This window comes from Ranitomeya variabilis, chromosome 6 (assembly GCF_051348905.1).
Source record: "Ranitomeya variabilis isolate aRanVar5 chromosome 6, aRanVar5.hap1, whole genome shotgun sequence".
NCBI classification, from domain to species: Eukaryota; Metazoa; Chordata; class Amphibia; order Anura; family Dendrobatidae; genus Ranitomeya; species Ranitomeya variabilis.
In genome coordinates, this window is record NC_135237.1 from 472271159 (window position 1) to 472290136 (window position 18978).

The window sequence follows — 18978 nt, forward strand, 5'->3', positions numbered from 1 at the left end:
TGCACTTTACAATTAAGCAGGTACATGTACAGGAATAAACACATTACCGAGTAATACATAGTTCAACAGTTAGAGGAGGAGCGAAGGCTCTGCTCACCACTTACAATCTATAAGGAAATGACAGACAGGAGGACCAGGGAATGGCAGCGAGAAATCAAGGTGCAGAAATGTCAGGTTGCTTGTACGTAAAATTTTATTCTGACTGATAAACAAATAAAAGCTATATACACACAAAGTGTTTCGGCTGTTTGCAGCCTTCTTCACCTGTATGGAGAAAATGAGTTTGACCCTTCTCATATAGCCCTTTCCCAACGTGAGAAAGGAAAGGGAGGAGTGGTTCATTCTAATGAACCCATTTGTAAGAAACAGGTCGATCTAATTGAAATCCCATTTGCAAACTAAAATGTATCACAATAAATACACTTTTGTGCTTAAAATTTTTTTTATAATTTTTCTTCTCTCCTTTTTTTTCCTAATTTCTCTCAAAAATAAGATACAATATAATGGGGGAAAAAAGACATGTACATGTAATATGCATATATCTGTTCTTTGCTAGTAAGATTATTTAACTTTTAATCTTATAATTTACTAGGTATTTTCCTATATAATTTTTTTGTTTGTACCTGAACAGTGTAGTGTATACAAATAGGACTGAACAAGATACATGACAAGTACTCTAAAATATATACATACAGATTTGTATAATATATTTTACACACACATACATACATACATACATACACACATTAAACATACATACATACATATACACATTAAAAATACAGAGAGCCATGACAACTTATTTGTAACGTTGATAATCAAACTTGTTCCAGTTTGTCATTCAGACCATCCAGAAAAAAAATTTGCAATTTAAATATCCAAAATGATTCTTTAGCATTCATGGTCTTTTTTCTATTTAGTGATTCTATATTGATTTGTTCCAGTGGTGTGACTATGACCAAATCAAAGTTATTATGCTTCGTCACTATATGTCTAGATAGACTTTGTTTAAAAAAAACAAAACACTTTTTTTACATTAGGTCTGTGGCCATCCATGCGTGAAGGAAATAGAAAACAGAATGAACACAATAGGTAGAACATTCTTGTCATGTATGGTTCAGCGGTCGTTATAATAAATAGACGTTTTAAAATAAAGCTGCATGATCCGATCATCAGCCAGGATCTGTCTAAGTGCAGTTACCAAGTGCTGTTGGGCATGGAATATGTGGAGACAGATGAATAGGACGGACTAGATTCTTTACGAGTTTAAAAACAGGGAAGAGTTAGATTAGTGAAGTGAGGGGATAGGACTGTCTAAAGAGATGTGTTTTTAGATCACACTAAAAAGTGTGGGGGAAAGGAATTAAAATCAGATTGTCTAGGGTAGTGCATACCAGAAAACTGGCATAGCACAAGAGAAGTGGGAGGTTCGGATTATTGAGGATATTGGTCTTCGATCAGTTGCAGAACAGAAAGCATGGGTATGGTGATAGACAGAAATAATGAAGGAGCTGTATGGTGGTGCAGAACTGTGGAGAGCTTTGTGGATGAGAGAGAGAAGTTTATATTCTACTCTGTAGCCAATGGGTAACCAGTGCAATGAGTGGAAAAAGGTGGAGGCATCAGTGTAATGGCAGGACAGAAATACGACCCTGGCTGACACATTCAGGATGGATTGGAGAGAAGAAAGTTTAGTAAGAGGAAGACTGATTAGTGTAAAGTTAAAGTAGTTCAGATAAGAATACAAAAAAAAGTGTAACAGTAAGGGTATGTGCACACGTCCGGATTTCTCGCAGAAATTTCCTGAAGAAAACCGGAAATTTTCTGCAAGAAATCCGCATTTTTTTTTTTGCGTTTTTTTTGCGTTTTTTTTTTTAGCATTCTGCAAGCGTAATTAGCTTGCAGAATGCTAAAGTTTTCCAAGCGATCTGTAGCATCGCTTGGAAAACTGACTGACAGGTTGGTCACACTTGTCAAACATACTGTTTGACAAGTGTGACCAACTTTTTACTATAGATGCAGATTATGCAGCATCTATAGTAAAAGATAGAATGTTTAAAAATAATAAAAAAAATAAAAAAAATGCTTATACTCACCCAGACATCTCCTCAGCGGCGTCCGTTCCTCTTCCTATAGCTGCTGTGCGCGCAGGACCTTCCATGACGTCGCGGTCATGTGAGCGGTCATGTGAGCGGTCACGTGAGCGGTCACATGACCGCTCACGACCAATCACAAGACAGTGACATTATCACAGGTCCTTCACCGCACAGCAGCTATAGGAACCGAAGCGGCAGCATGCAGCGGTGAGGCGGGAAGACATCGAGGGTGAGTATAGGACTATTTTTTATTTTAATTCTTTTATTTTTGACCAATTATATGGTGCCCAGTCCGTGGAGGAGAGTCTCCTCTCCTCCACCCTGGGTACCAACCGCACATAATCTGCTTACTTCCCGCATGGTGTGCACAGCCCCGTGCGGGAAGTAAGCAGATCAATGGACTCCTAGGTGTGCGGAATCCCCGCAATTCTGCATTTTTAATGAACATGTTGCTTTTTTTTCCGCGATGCGATTTTTTCGCGGAAAAAAATAGCAACATTTGCACAAAAAATGCGGAATACACTGTAAATAATGGGAGGCATATGTTAGCGTTTTTTTCGCGTTTTTATCACGTTTTTATAGCGAAAAAAAACGCGAAAAAAACGCAAAAAAAAACGCGAAAAATCCTGAACGTGTGCACATGGGTTAAGAGTTTTTGCAGTTTCTAAGGTGAGAAAAGGTCAGATTCTGGAGATGTTTTTAAGGTGTAGGTGACATGAGTGAGTGATTGGATATAGGGACTGCAGGAAGGTTCTGTGTCAAATATAACCCCAAGAGAGTGAGCGTGATGCTTGGTAGTTCTGGTTGAACCACTCAAGGAAATTGTAATATCAGGCATAGGTAGGCTAGTGGAGGGAGGCAACACTGGAAACTAGAGATTATTTAGAAAAGCAGTGATGGCAAAAAGGAAGGGAAGACAAATCAAGCAATCCAACAGCTGCAAAATCTTGCGTCATTTTAGAACCACAGGATAGAGCAATACTTTGGAGTCAGTCCTGGCATTAAAAGACGATTATAGGTGGCATATCACTAAAAGTACATAAACATTAAACAGTGCAATAAAAAGGGTAAAATACCTTCTCCATTGAATCATCCACAGACAGAAGCGTCTGCAGTCTCTTCCTGTGAAGCACATTTGTAAACTCCATATGGATTGGTAGCATGGCCCCTGTATACTGCATGATCCAATGTTTGTCCATATTTGGGGCATAATTGTAGCTTGGCGTTCTGAGGAGTAAAATATATATATGCACAATCATAAAAACCTCTGAAGACGTTAAACATGTTGATCTCTTAACATTCCTTTTGTTGAAAAGTTTCCATAAAAAATAATTTCATCACTTGAAGTTTTGCTGCTGAGATATCCATTCATGATTTTAATGTGCTGACAGTGCTGCCCCAGGGCATTTAAAACTTTGCATGATGCTCATTGAAATCAATGGGCAAACGATGTAATATAGGAATGTACAAGGACTTCTAAAGTAGGGGCCAAACCATAACTTGCAGCATGTTCTGACAGCTTGGGGTGATGCAGGTTGCCAATTCATGCTCTAAAGCAGTGTTCCCCAACTCCAGTCCTAAAGAACCACCAACAGGTCATGTTTTCAAGATTTCTTTAGTGTTGCCCAGGTGATGGAATTCTTGTCCGTCCAGGTGATGCAATCATCTGGTCAATACTAAGGAAATTCCGAAAACATGACCTGTTGGTGGCTCTTGAGGACAGGAATTAGGGAACACGGCTCTAGAGAAATACTTTCTAGTTTAGGCCCAGGGATTTCTCTCAATTAACTCAGAAAGTACCAATACGGTTTTTGAAAATGGTAAACGATCCCTTTGAAGGACCAATTCAGATGTCCGCGAGATTTCATGTGACAAATTGTCCGAGTCACATCAGTGTTTTGGATCAGATTTTCATCAGTGTTTCAGTCTTCACCATCAGAGTTTTTCATCAGTAATTTTCACAATCGAAAAAATAAATAGCAAAGCTTCTATCCATTACAACCTTAAATAAGCACTCCTATCAAATTTTGTTTCCTCTTAGTACTATACAATATAATTGCAATATATTGTGTACTTAAAATTGCTCATTTTGCCTTTCTACCCAGCTAATTCTTCTCTCTCTCTGCTCTATATAGAAACAGGAAAGCTCTTTTCCCCGCAAAAATCATTCCCTTCTTCAGCTTCTGACACAGCTGCTCCCTCCTGCAGTGACTTATAACTCATACAGGGAAAATTGATCTTGGACGGCTTGTGTGTTGGGAGGTCCTGAGTGTGGACTAGATCACTGAATAGTGCACTGTGAATCTGAAGACCTGTGTGTTGGGAGATCCTAGGAGTAGGATCAGACACCTGTTAAGCGCACTGAGAGACTTGTGTGTTGGACGGTCCCAGGTGGGGACGGATGTCCTGAATAGCGCACTGAGTGGCCTGTGTTGGAAGTCCTGTGGGTAGGATTCCTGAATAGCACAACCTGTGTTGGAAGTCCTGGGAGTAGTATTCCTGAAGAGCACATGGGAGGAGTGTATGCAGAATCTGCAATGGCACTGCACTGGGGGAGCTACAGCCCGTCTGAGGATCTGGACTGTCAGGTGGCCTAGTGAGCAAGGCATTGTCTGGGATGGTGATCCCAGGTCGGCAGTTTCCCAGGGGAGAGAGGACTGACAGGAGTCAGCGTGTGGAGCAGGAGCTCCTGGAAGGTAACCCAGAGTATGGGGAACTGTGCGCACTGACAGGGGGTTAGTAATGAACTGTGTGGTCTCCCATGGTAACTGGACGAAGTGAGGTCCAGCGTGTTTAGAGACTACGAATTAATGTTGTGTGCGCTATATGACTAGAGACATTGATAAGGCGTAAGACGCCCCGGGGAACTAGTCAAGGAGGGCTGGCGGGTGTAGTGTCTGAACTGCGAGTTAAAGCCGTGTATGAAGTATCCAAGTTAAAGCCGCAACTAAATATCATTTGTTGGTGCCTATTGTGTTCTATGAAGTGTAATGGACTGTGCATGACCCGGTTTATGATGCCATAAATAAACCGCCTGGACTGTTTTTGTGGGAAAAACGTGCCTGTGCGACTGAGTGAGTGTCCCCCAACACATGCAGTAAGCGCTCTCTCATATATATATGTGTGTGTGTGTGTGTGTGTGTGTGTGTGTGTGTGTGTGTGTGTGTGTGTGTGTGTGTGTGTGTGTGTATATATATTTACACACACACTTCCTATTCTTTTGCAAGTTTGTCATACCAGACTAAATTTAAATATTTGTCAAAGATAACATAAGTACACACAAAATGCAGTTTTTTTTTTATTGTTTTTTGATTTTTAACTGAAGGTCTTCATTATTAAGGGAGAAAGAAATCCAAACCTACAAGGCCCTGTGTGAAAAAGTGATGACCCCACACCCCAAAACATAAATTACTTGTGGTTTATCGCGATTTTGGAAATTTGAGTTCAAATTCCGTAGCCACACCCAGGCCTGATTACTGCCACACCTGTTCTTAATCAAGAAATCACTTCGATAGGACCTGCCTGACAAAGTGAGGTAGACCAAAAGGTGCTCAAAAGCTAGACATCATGCCATAATCCAAAGAAATTCTGGAACAAATGAGAAACAAAGTAATTGAAATCTATCAGTCTGGAAAAGGTTATGAATCCATTTATAAAGCTTTGGGACTAGTGATGAGCGAGTGTACTCGTTGCTCGGGTTTTCCCGAGCATGCTCGGGTGACCTCCGAGTATTTATGACTGCTCGGAGATTTACTTTTCACCCCGGCAGCTGAATGATTTACAGCTACTAGCCTGCTTGATTACATGTGGGGATTCCCTAGCAACCAGGCAACCCCCACATGTACTAAATAAATACATGTCAAATACTCAGAGGTCACCTGAGGGTACTCGGGAAAACCCGAGCAACGAGTACACTCGCTCATCACTATTTGGGACTCAAGCAACCCACAGTGAGAGACATTATTCACTATGGCAAAAACATGGAACAGTGGTGAACCTTGCCAGGAGTGGCTGGCCAACCAGAATTACCCCAAGAGTGCAGTGACAACTCATCCAAGAGGTCACAAAAGACAACACACAACATCCAAAGAACTGGAGACCTAATTTGTCTCAGTTAAGGTCAGTGTTCATAACTCCACCATAAAAAAGACTGGGTAAAAATGGCCTGCATGGCATAGTTTGAAGTTGAAAACCACTGCTGAGCAATACAAACAAAGACTTGTCTCAGTTTTGCCAGAAAACATCTTGATGATCCCCAAGACTTTTGGGAATAATATTCTGGACTGACGAGACAAAATTTGAACTTTTTGGAAGGTATACGTCCCATTACATCTGGCATAGAAGTAACACAGCATTTCAGAAAAGGAACATCATACCAACAGTAAAATATGGTGGTGGTAGTGTGATGGTCTGGGGCTGTTTTGCCGCTTCAGGACCTGGAAGACTTGATGTGGTAAATGGAACCATGAATTCTCCTATCTACCAAAAAATACTGAAGGAGAATGTCTGGCCATCTGTTCATGACTTCAAGCTGAACCACCAGCAAGTCTACCTCTGAATGGTTTAAAAAAACAAAATTGAGACTTTGGAGAGGCCTAGTCAAAGTACTAACCTTAATTTGATTGAGATGCTGCGGCATGACCTTAAAAAGGCAGTTCATGCTCAGAAACACTCCAATCTGGCTGAATTACAACAATTCTGCAAATATGAGAAGGTCAAAATTCCTCCAGAGCTGTTGAAAGACTCATTGCCAGGTATCACAACCGCTTGATTGCAGTTGTTGCTGCCAAGGGTGACCCAACCAAGGTTTAGGGGGCAATCACTTTCTCACACAGTGCCCTGTAGGCTTGTATTTCTTTTTCCCTTTATAATAAAGACTTTAAATTTAAAAACTACATTTTGTGGTTACTTGTGTTATCTCTGTCTAATTAAATTTGTTTGGTGATCTGAAACATTTAAGTGTGATAAACATATACACACTGTATAAATTTTAGCAAACATGTTGTTAACTTGACTTATTTATTTATTTATTTATTTTTAATTCTGTGCGAATAACATTCTCTTTTTAGAAAAAAATAAATAAAAATGCAAACGAAGTGAGGGAAGGAAATTGGAAATAAACTTGCTACAGACAGCTCTGGTTTAACAATCTGGAGGGAACATCTTTTGGATCCTTGAAGCAGTTACACCCCAGCTGGATTATTCCAAGTATATTATCACTTGGACAAATGTTCTTGGAAAATATTTTTATTTCTTTCCGTTTATTTTTTTTTTAAGCCAATGACATTTGAGTTTTTATTTTATCTGAAAAGAGTGCACTGGAATAAAGAACCAGAAAACAATAAAAGAAAAAAAGTGGAAAGTATTTTAACCCCTTCATGACCGTGGGATTTTTCGTTTTTCCATCTTCGTTTTTCACTCCCCTCCTTCCCAGAGCCATAACTTTTTTATTTTTCCGTCAATTTGGCCATGTGAGGGCTTATTTTTTGCGGGACGAGTTGTACTTTTGAATGACACTATTGGTTTTACCATGGCGTGTACTAGAAAACGGGAAAAAAATTCCAAGTGCAGTGAAATTGCAAAAAAAGTGCAATCCCACACTTGTTTTTTGTTTGTTTTTTTTGCTAGGTTCACTAAATGATAAAACTGACCTGCCATTATGATTCTCCAGGTCAGTACGAGTTCATAGACACCTCACATGTCTAGGTTATGTTTTACCTAAGTGGTGAAAAAAAAATTCCAAACTTTGCAAAAAAATAAATAAATAAAATTGCGCCATTTTCCGATACCCGTAGCGTCTCCATTTTTCGTGATCTGGGGTCGGGTGAGGGCTTATTTTTTGCGTGCCGAGCTGGCGTTTTTAATAATAGCATTTCGGTGCAGATACGTTCTTTTGATCGCCCGTTATTGCATTTTAATGCAATGTCGCAGCGACCAAAAAAACATAATTCTGGCGTTTCGATTTTTTTTCTCGTTACGCCGTTTTGCGATCAGGTTAATGCTTTTTTTTAATGATAGATCGGGCGATTCTGAACGCGGAGATACCAAATATGTGTAGATTTGATATTTTTTTATTGATTTATTTTGATTGGGGCGAAAGGGGGGTGATTTAAACTTTTATATTTTTTTTATTTTTTTCACATTTTTTTAACTTTTTTTTTTTTAACTTTTGCCATGCTTCTATAGCCTCCATGGGAGGCTAGAAGCAGGCACAGCCCGATCGGCTCTGCTACATAACAGCGATCATCAGATCGCGGTTATGTAGCTAAAATGCAGGTGTGCTGTGAGCGCCGACCACAGGGGGGCGCTCACAGCCACCGGCGATCAGTAACCATAGAGGTCTCAAGGACCTCTATGGTTACCTTCCTGACTCATCGCCGACCCCCGATCATGTGACGGGGGTCGGCGATGCGCTCATTTCCGGCCGCCCGGCCGGATGCGGTAGTTAAATGCCGCTGTCTGCGTTTGACAGCAGCATTTAACTAGTTAATAGCGGCGGGTGATCGAGATTTCACCCGCCGCTATTGCGCGCACATGTCAGCTGTAAAAAACAGCTGACATGTCGCGACTTTGATGTGCGCTCACCGCCGGAGCGCACATCAAAGCAGGGGACCCGACATCGGACGGTATAGTACGTCCGATGTCGGGAAGGGGTTAAAATAATTCATGTTTTTTGTTTAAAAATAATGTCTATTATAGCTTTAGAATGTTATTACTTGGGCCCTAAAGGCAGAGTTTTACTAAGACAGTTGACGTTGCAGAACAAGCACTACATACAGTGGCATGTAAAAGTTTGGGCACCCCTACTCAAAATTACTGTTATTGTGAACAGTTAATTTCATCTTCAGCTTGCTGATCTCTAAAAGGGGCTAAATTCAAAGATTACATATTTCCTTTGCATTTTAGGCAAAAACTATATTGTCATTTTTTACATTTTAAAAATTACAAAAAAGGAAAATGGGCTGATGCAAAAGTTTTTGCAACCTTGGAGATTTGTGTGCTCAGACTTTGAACTGCAGCCTGGGAACTTTTTCCCACGCTCGAGCTCATATGAGGACAACCTGCAGGGGGCGCCTCACCGCGACTGAAGGTAACTATAGGTCATTGACCTACATTTCCTTCATTCGCCGGGGCTTACAAGCACGAGCACAGCTGCATTAGCAGGGCTCCTGCTTGTAAATTTTTTTAACCCCTTCAGATGGATTACTTCGTGGGACATGACGGGTCATCAGAGGATATGTATATTGTGGGTTTATTATTTTGCCAAGCGAGGGTCTTCAGGTGGATTTATAGAGCAATAAAATATTAAAACAACCTGTGTGTTTATTTCATTAAAATACTTTTTAATAATGTGTGTGTGTTTTTTTAACCCTTTCAGACAATTGGATTAATAATGGATAGGTGTCATAATTGACGCCTCTCCATTATTAATCTGGCTTAAGGTCACCTTACAATAGCAAGGTGGCATTAACCCTTCATTACCCCATATCCCACCGCTACACGGGAGTGGGAAGAGAGTGGCCAAGTGCCAGAATAGGCGCATCTTCCAGATGTGCCTTTTCTGGGGTGGCTGGGGGCAGATGTTTGTAGCCAGGGGGGGCCAATAACCATGGACCCTCTCCTGGCTAATAATATCTGCCCTCAGTCACTGGCTTTACCACTCTGGCGGAGAAAATTGCGCGGGAGCCCACGCCAATTTTTTCCGCGATTTAACCCTTTATTTTAGCAGCTACAGCGCCCAAATTTTGCACATACACACTACTAACATTAGTAGTGTGGAATATGCAGAAAAAAAGGGGATATGAGATGGTCTACTGTATGTAAACCATGTCTCATATCATGTCGGGTTTGTGAAGGAGAAATGAAAAGCCGGCAATTGAATTACCGACTTTTCACTAACACCACTGCGTATTTCTCGCAAGTCACACTGCTGGTCCGTGTGGAATCCGTATTTTTCTCACCCCCATAGACTTTCATTGGCTTTTTTTGCGCAATACGCTGACAAACGCAGCATGCTGCGATTTTGTACGGCCGTAGAAAGCCGTATATTACGGATCCGTAATATACGGCTGATAGGAGCAGCCCCATTTAGAATAATTGTGCCGTTTGTTTGGCGAGTTTTACGGACGTATTTTCTGCGCTCTTACGTCCGTAAAACTCGCTGGTGTGACGCCGGCCTAAGGAGGAGGTTGAATCAATGCTTTAAGGTTGTGTTGAAGCTCTAATGGCATGGGGAATATTTCATGGGTAGAGGGAAGAATGGATTCAATGGAATTTCAACAAATTCTTGATACAACACCATCTGTACAAAAGCAGGAAAAATCAAAATAGACTTCCCCCAAAAGGTGCAAGCAGACTGTTTTATAATGGCCCTCACAGTCCCCAGATCTGAAAATCTGTGCTTAGAGCTCAAAATAGCAGTGTATGCAAGGCGACCCAGGAATCTAACAAAATTGGAAGAATTTTCCAAGAAGAATGGATGAAAATCCCTCAAACAAGAATTAAGAGACTCTTGGCTGGCTACAAAAAGCGTTTACAAGATGTGATACTTGCAAAAGGGGGTTCTACTTGGTACTAACAATGGTGCCCAAACTATTGCACTGAACAATTTGCTTTTTTGTAATTTTTAAAAAGTAAAAGATGAATATATATTTATATATCCTTATTTTTTTGCCTAAAATACAAAAGGAAATGTGGCCCTTTAGAGATCATTTCAGCTTCAACTTACTTAACTGTGCACCAAGTCATATTGCAAGACTCGTTAACCCCTTTACCCCCAAGGGTTGTTTGCATGTTACTGACCAGGCCAGATTTTACAATTCTGACCTTTGTCCCTTTATGAGGTTATAACTCTGGAACGCTTCAATGGATCCCGGTGATTCTGACAAGGTTTTCTCGTGACATATTGTACTTCATGATAGTGGTAAAATTTCTTTGATATGAATTGCATTTATTTGTGAAAAAAAATGGAAATTTGGCGAAAATTGAGAAAATTTCGCAATTTCCCAACTTTGAAATTTTGATGCCCTTAAATCACAGATATGTCACACAAAATACTTAAGTAGTAAGGTTTCCCACATGTCTACTTTATAGCAGCACAATTTTGGAACCAAAATTTGTTTTTGTTAGGAAGTTATAAGGGTTAAAATTTGACCAGCGATCTCATTTTTACAACATTTTTTTTTTTTTTTTTTTTAAAGGGACCACATCACATTTGAAGTCACTTTGAGGGGTCTATATGATAGAAAATAGCCAAGTATGACACCATTCAAAAAACTGCACCCCTAAAGGTGCTCAAAACCACATTCAAGAAGTCTATTAACCCTTCAGCTGCTTCACAGGAATTTTTTGAATGTTTAAAAAAAAAAAAAAAAATGAACATTTAACTTTTTTCACAAAAAATTTACTTCAGATCCAATTTGTTTTATTTTACCAAGTGTAACAGGAGAAATTGGACCCCAAAACTTGTTGTACAATTTGTCCTGAGTACGCCGATACCCCATACGTGGGGGTAAACCACTGTTTGGCAGAGCTTGGAAATGAAGGAGCACAGTTTGACTTTTTCAACGCAGAATTGGCTGGAATTGAGATCAGACGCCATGTCACGTTTGGAGAGCCCCTGATGTGCCTAAACAGTGGAAACCCCCAATTCTAACTCCAACCCTAACCCGAACACACACCTAACCCTAATCCCAACGTTAACCACACCCCTAACCTTAATCCCAACCATAATCGTAATCCAAACCCTAACCCCAACTTTAGCTCCAACCCTAACTTTAGCCCTAACCCTTAAGGGAAAAATGGAAATCCATACTTTTATTTTATTTTTCCATAACTAAGCGGGTGATCAGTGGGGGTTTGATTTACTTTTTATAGCGGGTTTTTATGTTTGGCAGCTGTCACACTAAAAGACGCTTTTTATTGCAAAAAATAGTTTTTGCATCACCACATTGAGAGCTAGAATTTTCCCATAATGCCCACAGAGTCATGTGAGGTCTTGCTTTTTTGCGGGACGAGTTGATATTCCTATTTGTACCATTTTTGGGCACATGACATTTTTTTGATCGCTTTTTATTCCGATTTTTGTGAGGCAGAATATACAAAAACTAGCAATTCATGAATTTCTTTTTTGGGGGGCGTTTATACTGCTCTGCGTGTGGTAAAATTGATAAAGCTGTTTTATTCTTCAGGTCAGTAAGATGAAAGATACTTCATTTATATAATTTTTTTGTTTTGGCGCTTTTATACGATAAAAATTGTTTTATATAAAAAATAATTATTTTTGCATCGCTTTATTCTGAGAGCTATAACTTTTTTATTTTTATGGTGATAGAGCTGTATGGGGGCTTGTTTTTTGCGGGACAAGATGACGTTTTCAGCGGTACCATGTTTATTTATATCAGTCTTTTTGATCGCATGTTATTCCACTTTTTGTTTGGCAGTATGATAATAAAGCGAGTTTTTTTTGCCTTTTTTTAATGGTGTTCACTGAAGGGGTTAACTAGTGGGACCTTTTTATAGGTCAGGTTGTTACGGACGCGGCAATACCAAATATGTGTACTTTTATTGTTTCATTTTTTTAAAAAATACAAATATTCATTTAATGATAAAAAAATCAATTTTATTCTATTTAAAAATATTTTTACAATTATTTAAAATTTTTTTAAATTCATTCTTAGTTTGTTTTACACTTTATCACACTATGGGACACTCCCTTTCTGCAAGCTGATCGCTTCTATAGTATGCAGATCTGCATGCCATAGAAGCTGTCAGCGCTGCAGCTTCTGTACACTGACACAGAGACTTCCTGACATGCACTGCGCATGACAGGAAGTCTCTCAACTCTGGAGACCCAGATTTCAGAGCTGACAGCTTCTCTGCCTGCTCCCGGAATGCTGTGATCATGTTTGATCACAGTGTTCCAGGGTTAAAGTGTCGGGAGCGGTCCTCGACTGCTCCTGGCATTTAGTGCCGGGTGTCAGCTGTGACAATCAGCTGACACCCGGCCCCGATCGGCCCCGATGTGATGAGATCTTTGGACCAGCCACTGTTGAAGATCTTCTTTAACTCACTTAGAGTGCAGTGTGTAAGGGAACCACGGCCATAATTCAAGCACCCTAAAGGATGACAATGTCTTTCAACATTGCACATTGTACAGTAGACCGACCACCTACATAGAAATTTAAAATTTAAGGTCAACTCATGTAACTTTACAAAGAGAAAACCTTTAATTTCACCCACTTCAGGTAACAAGCCACTAATTTTCAGTCTTAAAAAATCCAAATAAAATAATTTATTTAATTATATTCATATTCAAGCAAAAAAATAAATAAAATCACAGAAATATTTTTGAAAAAGTAAAAGGCTCAATGTGAAAGAAAAAAACATTAGATTTGAGCATATCTGGCAAATTTCAAATTTGGCAGATTAATTCAAAATCGTATATCGGAAAATTAAATTCACATGGAATTTGATGTGAAATCGAATGAGTCCAGATTGCCATTAAAATATAAAATATAATAGTACCGTAATTATTATAAAAATCTCAACCCAAATGCAAAATAAGTGGGTGTGGCTGGAAGTGGTGAAGAAAAAAAACAAAATTCTCGCCTAGCGCCTTACCTTTTGCTGCCACTGATTCCTCTCCAGTCCTCCTCTGGGTTTCAAAGTCCCCAACCCACTCCGGCAACGACCACCTCTTCAATGTCACTCATAATGTCGAATATCTATAAAGACATAACCAGTACCTGTGGAGAGTGAAGAGGAGCCAGTGGTGGAGTGGAATGGGAGCTCCGAAAGCCATGGGATGATCGACAAGAAGCTGTGGTGGCAGAGACAGGTAAGGGGCTAGAGGAGGATGAATTTCATTTTAAACCCCTTCGTGGCTTATATGAATCCAACAAAATGGCAGCCAGCTGGCCACTATTTTGCTGGATCTTGCTGAATTCTGCAAAATGATGATATTTGTGAAATTCTATACAAATTTGATTAGTTTGGAATTGATTTGCTCATCCTTAATCAATACATTTGTTACAAGAAATTCATTGTCAGTCACTTGCTGGAGTACAGAATTAAACTCACATATGCTGGGAAGCATTTTGGAAGAGCTCTGAAAACTGAGGCGCAGAATCCTCTGGGCCGTGTGGTGCAGCGTGACTGATGACCATCATAACTGGCCGATGTGGGTACATCCTCTTTGTCTGTTTAAAGTAACTAATACTGTCATTGGTGATGAGATCTGTGAAATAATCCTTTGAAAACAAAAAGGGAAAATAAATTACTTAGAGGTAAATTTGATCTATTATTACTACATAAAAGTAAATTTCAGCTCCTGAATTACAGGTCTCTTTTAGAAACCATTTACAATCCTGCTATATCCAGTAAAACTAGTAAATAGAAGTCGTAGAGCTGTCGTTATATTTTCCACTCTGCCTCTTAACTAATATAGTTATACAGTGATGTCTGAGAAAATGGTCTGACTATCCATGGAAAAATCTGCATTAGCTAGTTTCCCCAGGAAGAGCTCTAAAAATGTTTAACAAGTTGACAGAAAGAAAAAAATTCCATATGATTTTTTGGAACTTGGGTGTACGCAAAACATATCACTAAAAACAAAGGATGTGTGCCACCCTGATGAGTTTCATATGAACTTCAGGACTATACCTATATGCACATGTCAAGTCAAATGTTTGATGTCCTGAGGGTGCAAAGAAAGTTGAGAACATTGTTATAGTGTAGGGAACATGGCAGGGTGATTTATTTTACTTTTTTAGAATGCTTATTGTATTGAATTTATCTGTATATCAAAATAATATTTTTCTCACAGCCTGCTGTTCATGTTAGTTATGTATGCGTTTTCCCATTAAGAAAAAAACTATTTGTTTATCGGTTACTGGAGCATAAGCAGTAAATCTGACCGTTCTGCAGTTCAATTTTTAGATCTGCTGTGTAGACCAGGACATGACTAGCAGAGTCATGTCATTGTCATTAGATGGTTGGTAGAGGCTTTAATGAAAGGTGAAAGCTCTATTGTACTGATGGAGGTTTAGATAAGACAGGATAGTAAAATTATGCACAAGTAGTGCTCTGTATGAAGATCATTTGTGGCTTCTTAATTTCTGTAGAAGAAGCCGTACATTTCTTAGAAAACTTTATACAATAACATTCTCTGACCATTTACCGGTACTTCAAATTCATTGCAGCTGGTATAAAGAACATCCTGCTGCTGCACTTTCTATACACAATAATGCAAGTAGAAAGTGTGTCATGTTCCAGGACTTTGTAGTAACACAGTATTTTTTGTATTGTTACTGTTGTGTTACTATGTAATAGGTTTGACTTTGAGCAGTTTGTCCTCCCTCTCTCCCTGTTTGCCTTGTTAGCTTTGATGTCAGTAACCCCTCCTTAGTAAATTGTAAATTGTTCTTTTACTCTATAAAACTACTGACAAAATGTCTCCGAAGTTCCAAGCAATACATTTTGTATTTAGTTCCTGAAAATGATTAACCCCTTCACCCCCGGAGCTTTTTCCGTTTTTTTTCGTTTTTCGCTCCCCTCCTTCCCAGAACCATAACTTTTTTATTTTTCCGTCAATATGGCCATGTGAGGGCTTATTTTTTGCGGGACGAGATGTACTTTTGAACGATACCATTGGTTTTACCATGCCGTGTAACAGAAAATGGGAAAAAAATTCCAAGTGTGATGAAATTACAAAAAAAGTGCAATCTCACACTTGTTTTTTGTTTGGCTTTTTTGCTAGGTTCACCAAATGCTAAAACTAATCTGCCATTATGATTCTCCAGGTCATTACGAGTTCATAGACCCCTAACATGTCTAAGTTATTTTTTATCTAAGTGGTGGAAAAAAATTCCAAAGTTTGCAAAAAAATAAAAAAAAAATTGCGCGATTTTCCGATACCCATAGTGTCTTTAATTTTCATGATCTGGGGTCGGTTGAGGGCTTATTTTTTGCGTGCCAAGCTGGCGTTTTTAATGATACCATTTTGGTGCAGATACGATCTTTTGATCGCCCGTTATTGCATTTTAATGCAATGTCGCGGCGACCAAAAAAACTTAATTTTGGCGCTTTGATTTTTTTTCTCGCTACGCCATTTAGCGGTCAGGTTAATCCTTTGTTTTTATTGATAGATCGGGCGATTCTGAACGTGGCGATACCAAATATGTGTAGGTTTGATTTTTTTTTTGTTTTATTTTTTGGGGCGAAAGGGGGGTGATTTAAACTTTTATATATTTTTTATTTTTTTATATTTTTAAACACTTTTTTTTATTTTGGCATGCTTCAATAGCCTCCATAGGAGGCTAGAAGCATGCACTACACGATCGGCTCTGCTACATAGAGATGAAATACAGATCACCTATATGTAGCAGAAATAGTGGTGTACTTTGAACGCCGACCACAGGGTGGCGCTCAAAGCAATCGGCCATCAACAACCATAGAGGTCTCAAGGAGACCTCTGGTTGTTATGGCAATGCACCACTGACCCCCGATCATGTGACGGGGGTCAGTGGTGCGAGCACTTCCGGCCGCGCGGCCGGGAGCGCTAGTTAAATGCCGCTGTCAGCGCTTGACGGCGGCATTTAACTAGTTAATGGGCGCGGGCGGATCGCGATTCCGCTCGCGCTCATTGCGCGCACATGTCAGCTGTACAAAACAGCTGACATATCGCGGCTTTAAGGTGGGCTCACCGCCGGAGCCCACCTTAAAGCAGGGGATCTGCCAGCTGACGTACTATTCCGTCAGCTGGCAGAAAGGGGTTAATGGTCAAAATAACAAAAATGCTTTGCTTGCAGACCTCAAATAATGCAAAAAAAAAAGTTCATAATAATTTAGAAACAACAATACTAATGTTTTAACTCAGGAAGAGTTCAGAAATCTATATTTTGTGGAATTACCATGATTTTTAATCTCAGCTTTCATGCATCTTGGCATGCTTTCCACCAGTCTTGCACACTGCTTTTGGGTGACCTTATGCCACTCCTGGTACAAAAATTTAAGTAGTTCTTCTTTGTTTGATGGCTTGTGAATATCCATCTTCCTCTTGATTACATTCCAGAGGTTTTCAATGGGGTTCAGGTCTGGAGATTGGGCTGCACATGACAGGGATTTGATGTGGTGGTCCTTCATCCACACCTTGATTAACCTAGCTGTGTGGCATGGCGCATTGTCCTGCTGGAAAAACCAGTGCTCAGAGTTGGGGAACATTGCCTGAGCAGAAGAAATCACCTTGTATGCGGCTTGATTCCTACTTCCTTAGCAAAGATTAACCTGCCCATTTCCAGTTTTGCTGTAGCATCCTCAGAGCAACACCTGGTCGGCCAATGGTTAGACGGAGACCTGGACAGGCGTACAAGCCACAGTGTCTTGCACCCACTGTGACATTTGGTGGAGGATCGGTGATGATCTGGGGATGCTTCAGCAAGGTTGGAATAGGGCAGGTTGTTCTTTGCGAAGGACGTATGAATCAAGCCGCATACAAGGTTATCCTGGAAAAAAAGTTGATTCCTTCTGCTCAGGCAATGTTCCCTAACTCTGAGGACTGTTTTTTCCAGCAGGACGATGCGCCATGCCACACAGCTAGGTCAATCAAGGTGTGGATGAAGGACCACCACAACAAATCCCTGTAATGGCTAGCCCAATCTCCAGACCTGAACCCCATTGAAAACCTCTGGAATGTAATCAAGAGGATGATGGATAGTCACAAACCATCAAACAAAGAAGAACTGCTTACATTTTTGCGCCAGAAGCAGTGTGAAAGACTGGTGGAAAGCATGCCAAGACGCATGAAAGCTGTGATTAAAAATCATGGTTATTCCACAAAATATTGATTTCTGAACTTTTCCTGGAGTTAAAACATTAGTATTGTTGTTTCTAAATTATTATGAACGTTTTTTGCTTTGAGGTCTGCAAGCAATGCATTTTTTTTGTTATTTTGACCATTTCTCATTTTCAGAAAATAAATACAAAATGTATTGCTTGGAACTTCAGAGACATGTCAGTAGTTTATAGAATAAAAGAACAATTTACATTTTACTCAAAAATATACCTATAAAGAGAAAAATAAATTAAAAATTTAGCAGTGGTCTCTTAATTTGTGCCAGAGCTGTATTTCGTGGCTGTGTTTTCAATGTTCTAACCCAGGGGTGGGGAATCTTTTTTTTACCAAGGGCCATTTGGATATTTATACCATCCTTCGGGGGCCGTTCAAACTCTGCCCACAAAGTATATCCTGACTCTGGCACTGGTGTCAGGACGTGATCTTTCATTGCATGCCCTTCAGTGTTCAGTAGTGAACACTGTGTCTATGTGCTCACAGAGCAAGAAGAAATTGATAAGCTCAAAATACAGCTCCCTGCCCAAGAACAATTTATATTTTACTCAAAAATATACCTATAATGAGAAAATCAGAGAAACTGAAAATTTTGCAGTGGCCTCTTAATTTTTTGCCACAGCTGTATACTGTATGTCTGACAGAAATTCATAAAGTTTTAATTTACAAGTTATTCCCTTTACTGAATAATTTCTATTCAAGCCAAAGGTCAAAAGGATTATATTGCATTAAGTAGATCAGGCACATGGTAGCATGGTAGAGACTCCAAATCTATTTTCTGGTGCAACAATGTACCTACTGAACCAAGGTATGATGTATTGTACTGAAAACATTGACTTATCTCTTGATTTTACAATTGCCTTTGGATCAAGATCTCATTTTTTTATATTTTATACAATAGCTATTTGCTTATTAAATTCAGGTTTAAGGCTTTCAGTAGTTGCAAATAATTGGATTTTAACCATAACATAGGCAAAGAGACTTGCAAAAGCATTTCTGGTGTACAAATTCAGATCATTATTACCGGCATGATCA

The 18978-nt window shown here is 39.6% G+C and overlaps 1 protein-coding gene across 4 annotated transcripts in view; it reads right to left on the minus strand.

Moving 5' to 3' along the window:
* The window catches only part of SULF1 (sulfatase 1), a 189381-nt gene that overhangs the window by 49527 nt on the left and 120876 nt on the right, over positions 1-18978 (minus strand). For all 4 annotated transcript variants that reach the window (XM_077270635.1, XM_077270633.1, XM_077270637.1 and 1 more), the window contains 2 exons: positions 14178-14347; positions 3173-3323 (listed from right to left, as the gene is read on the minus strand). In XM_077270635.1, coding sequence (XP_077126750.1) covers positions 3173-3323; positions 14178-14347 — 321 coding nt within the window. The remainder of the gene's footprint in view (positions 1-3172; positions 3324-14177; positions 14348-18978) is intronic.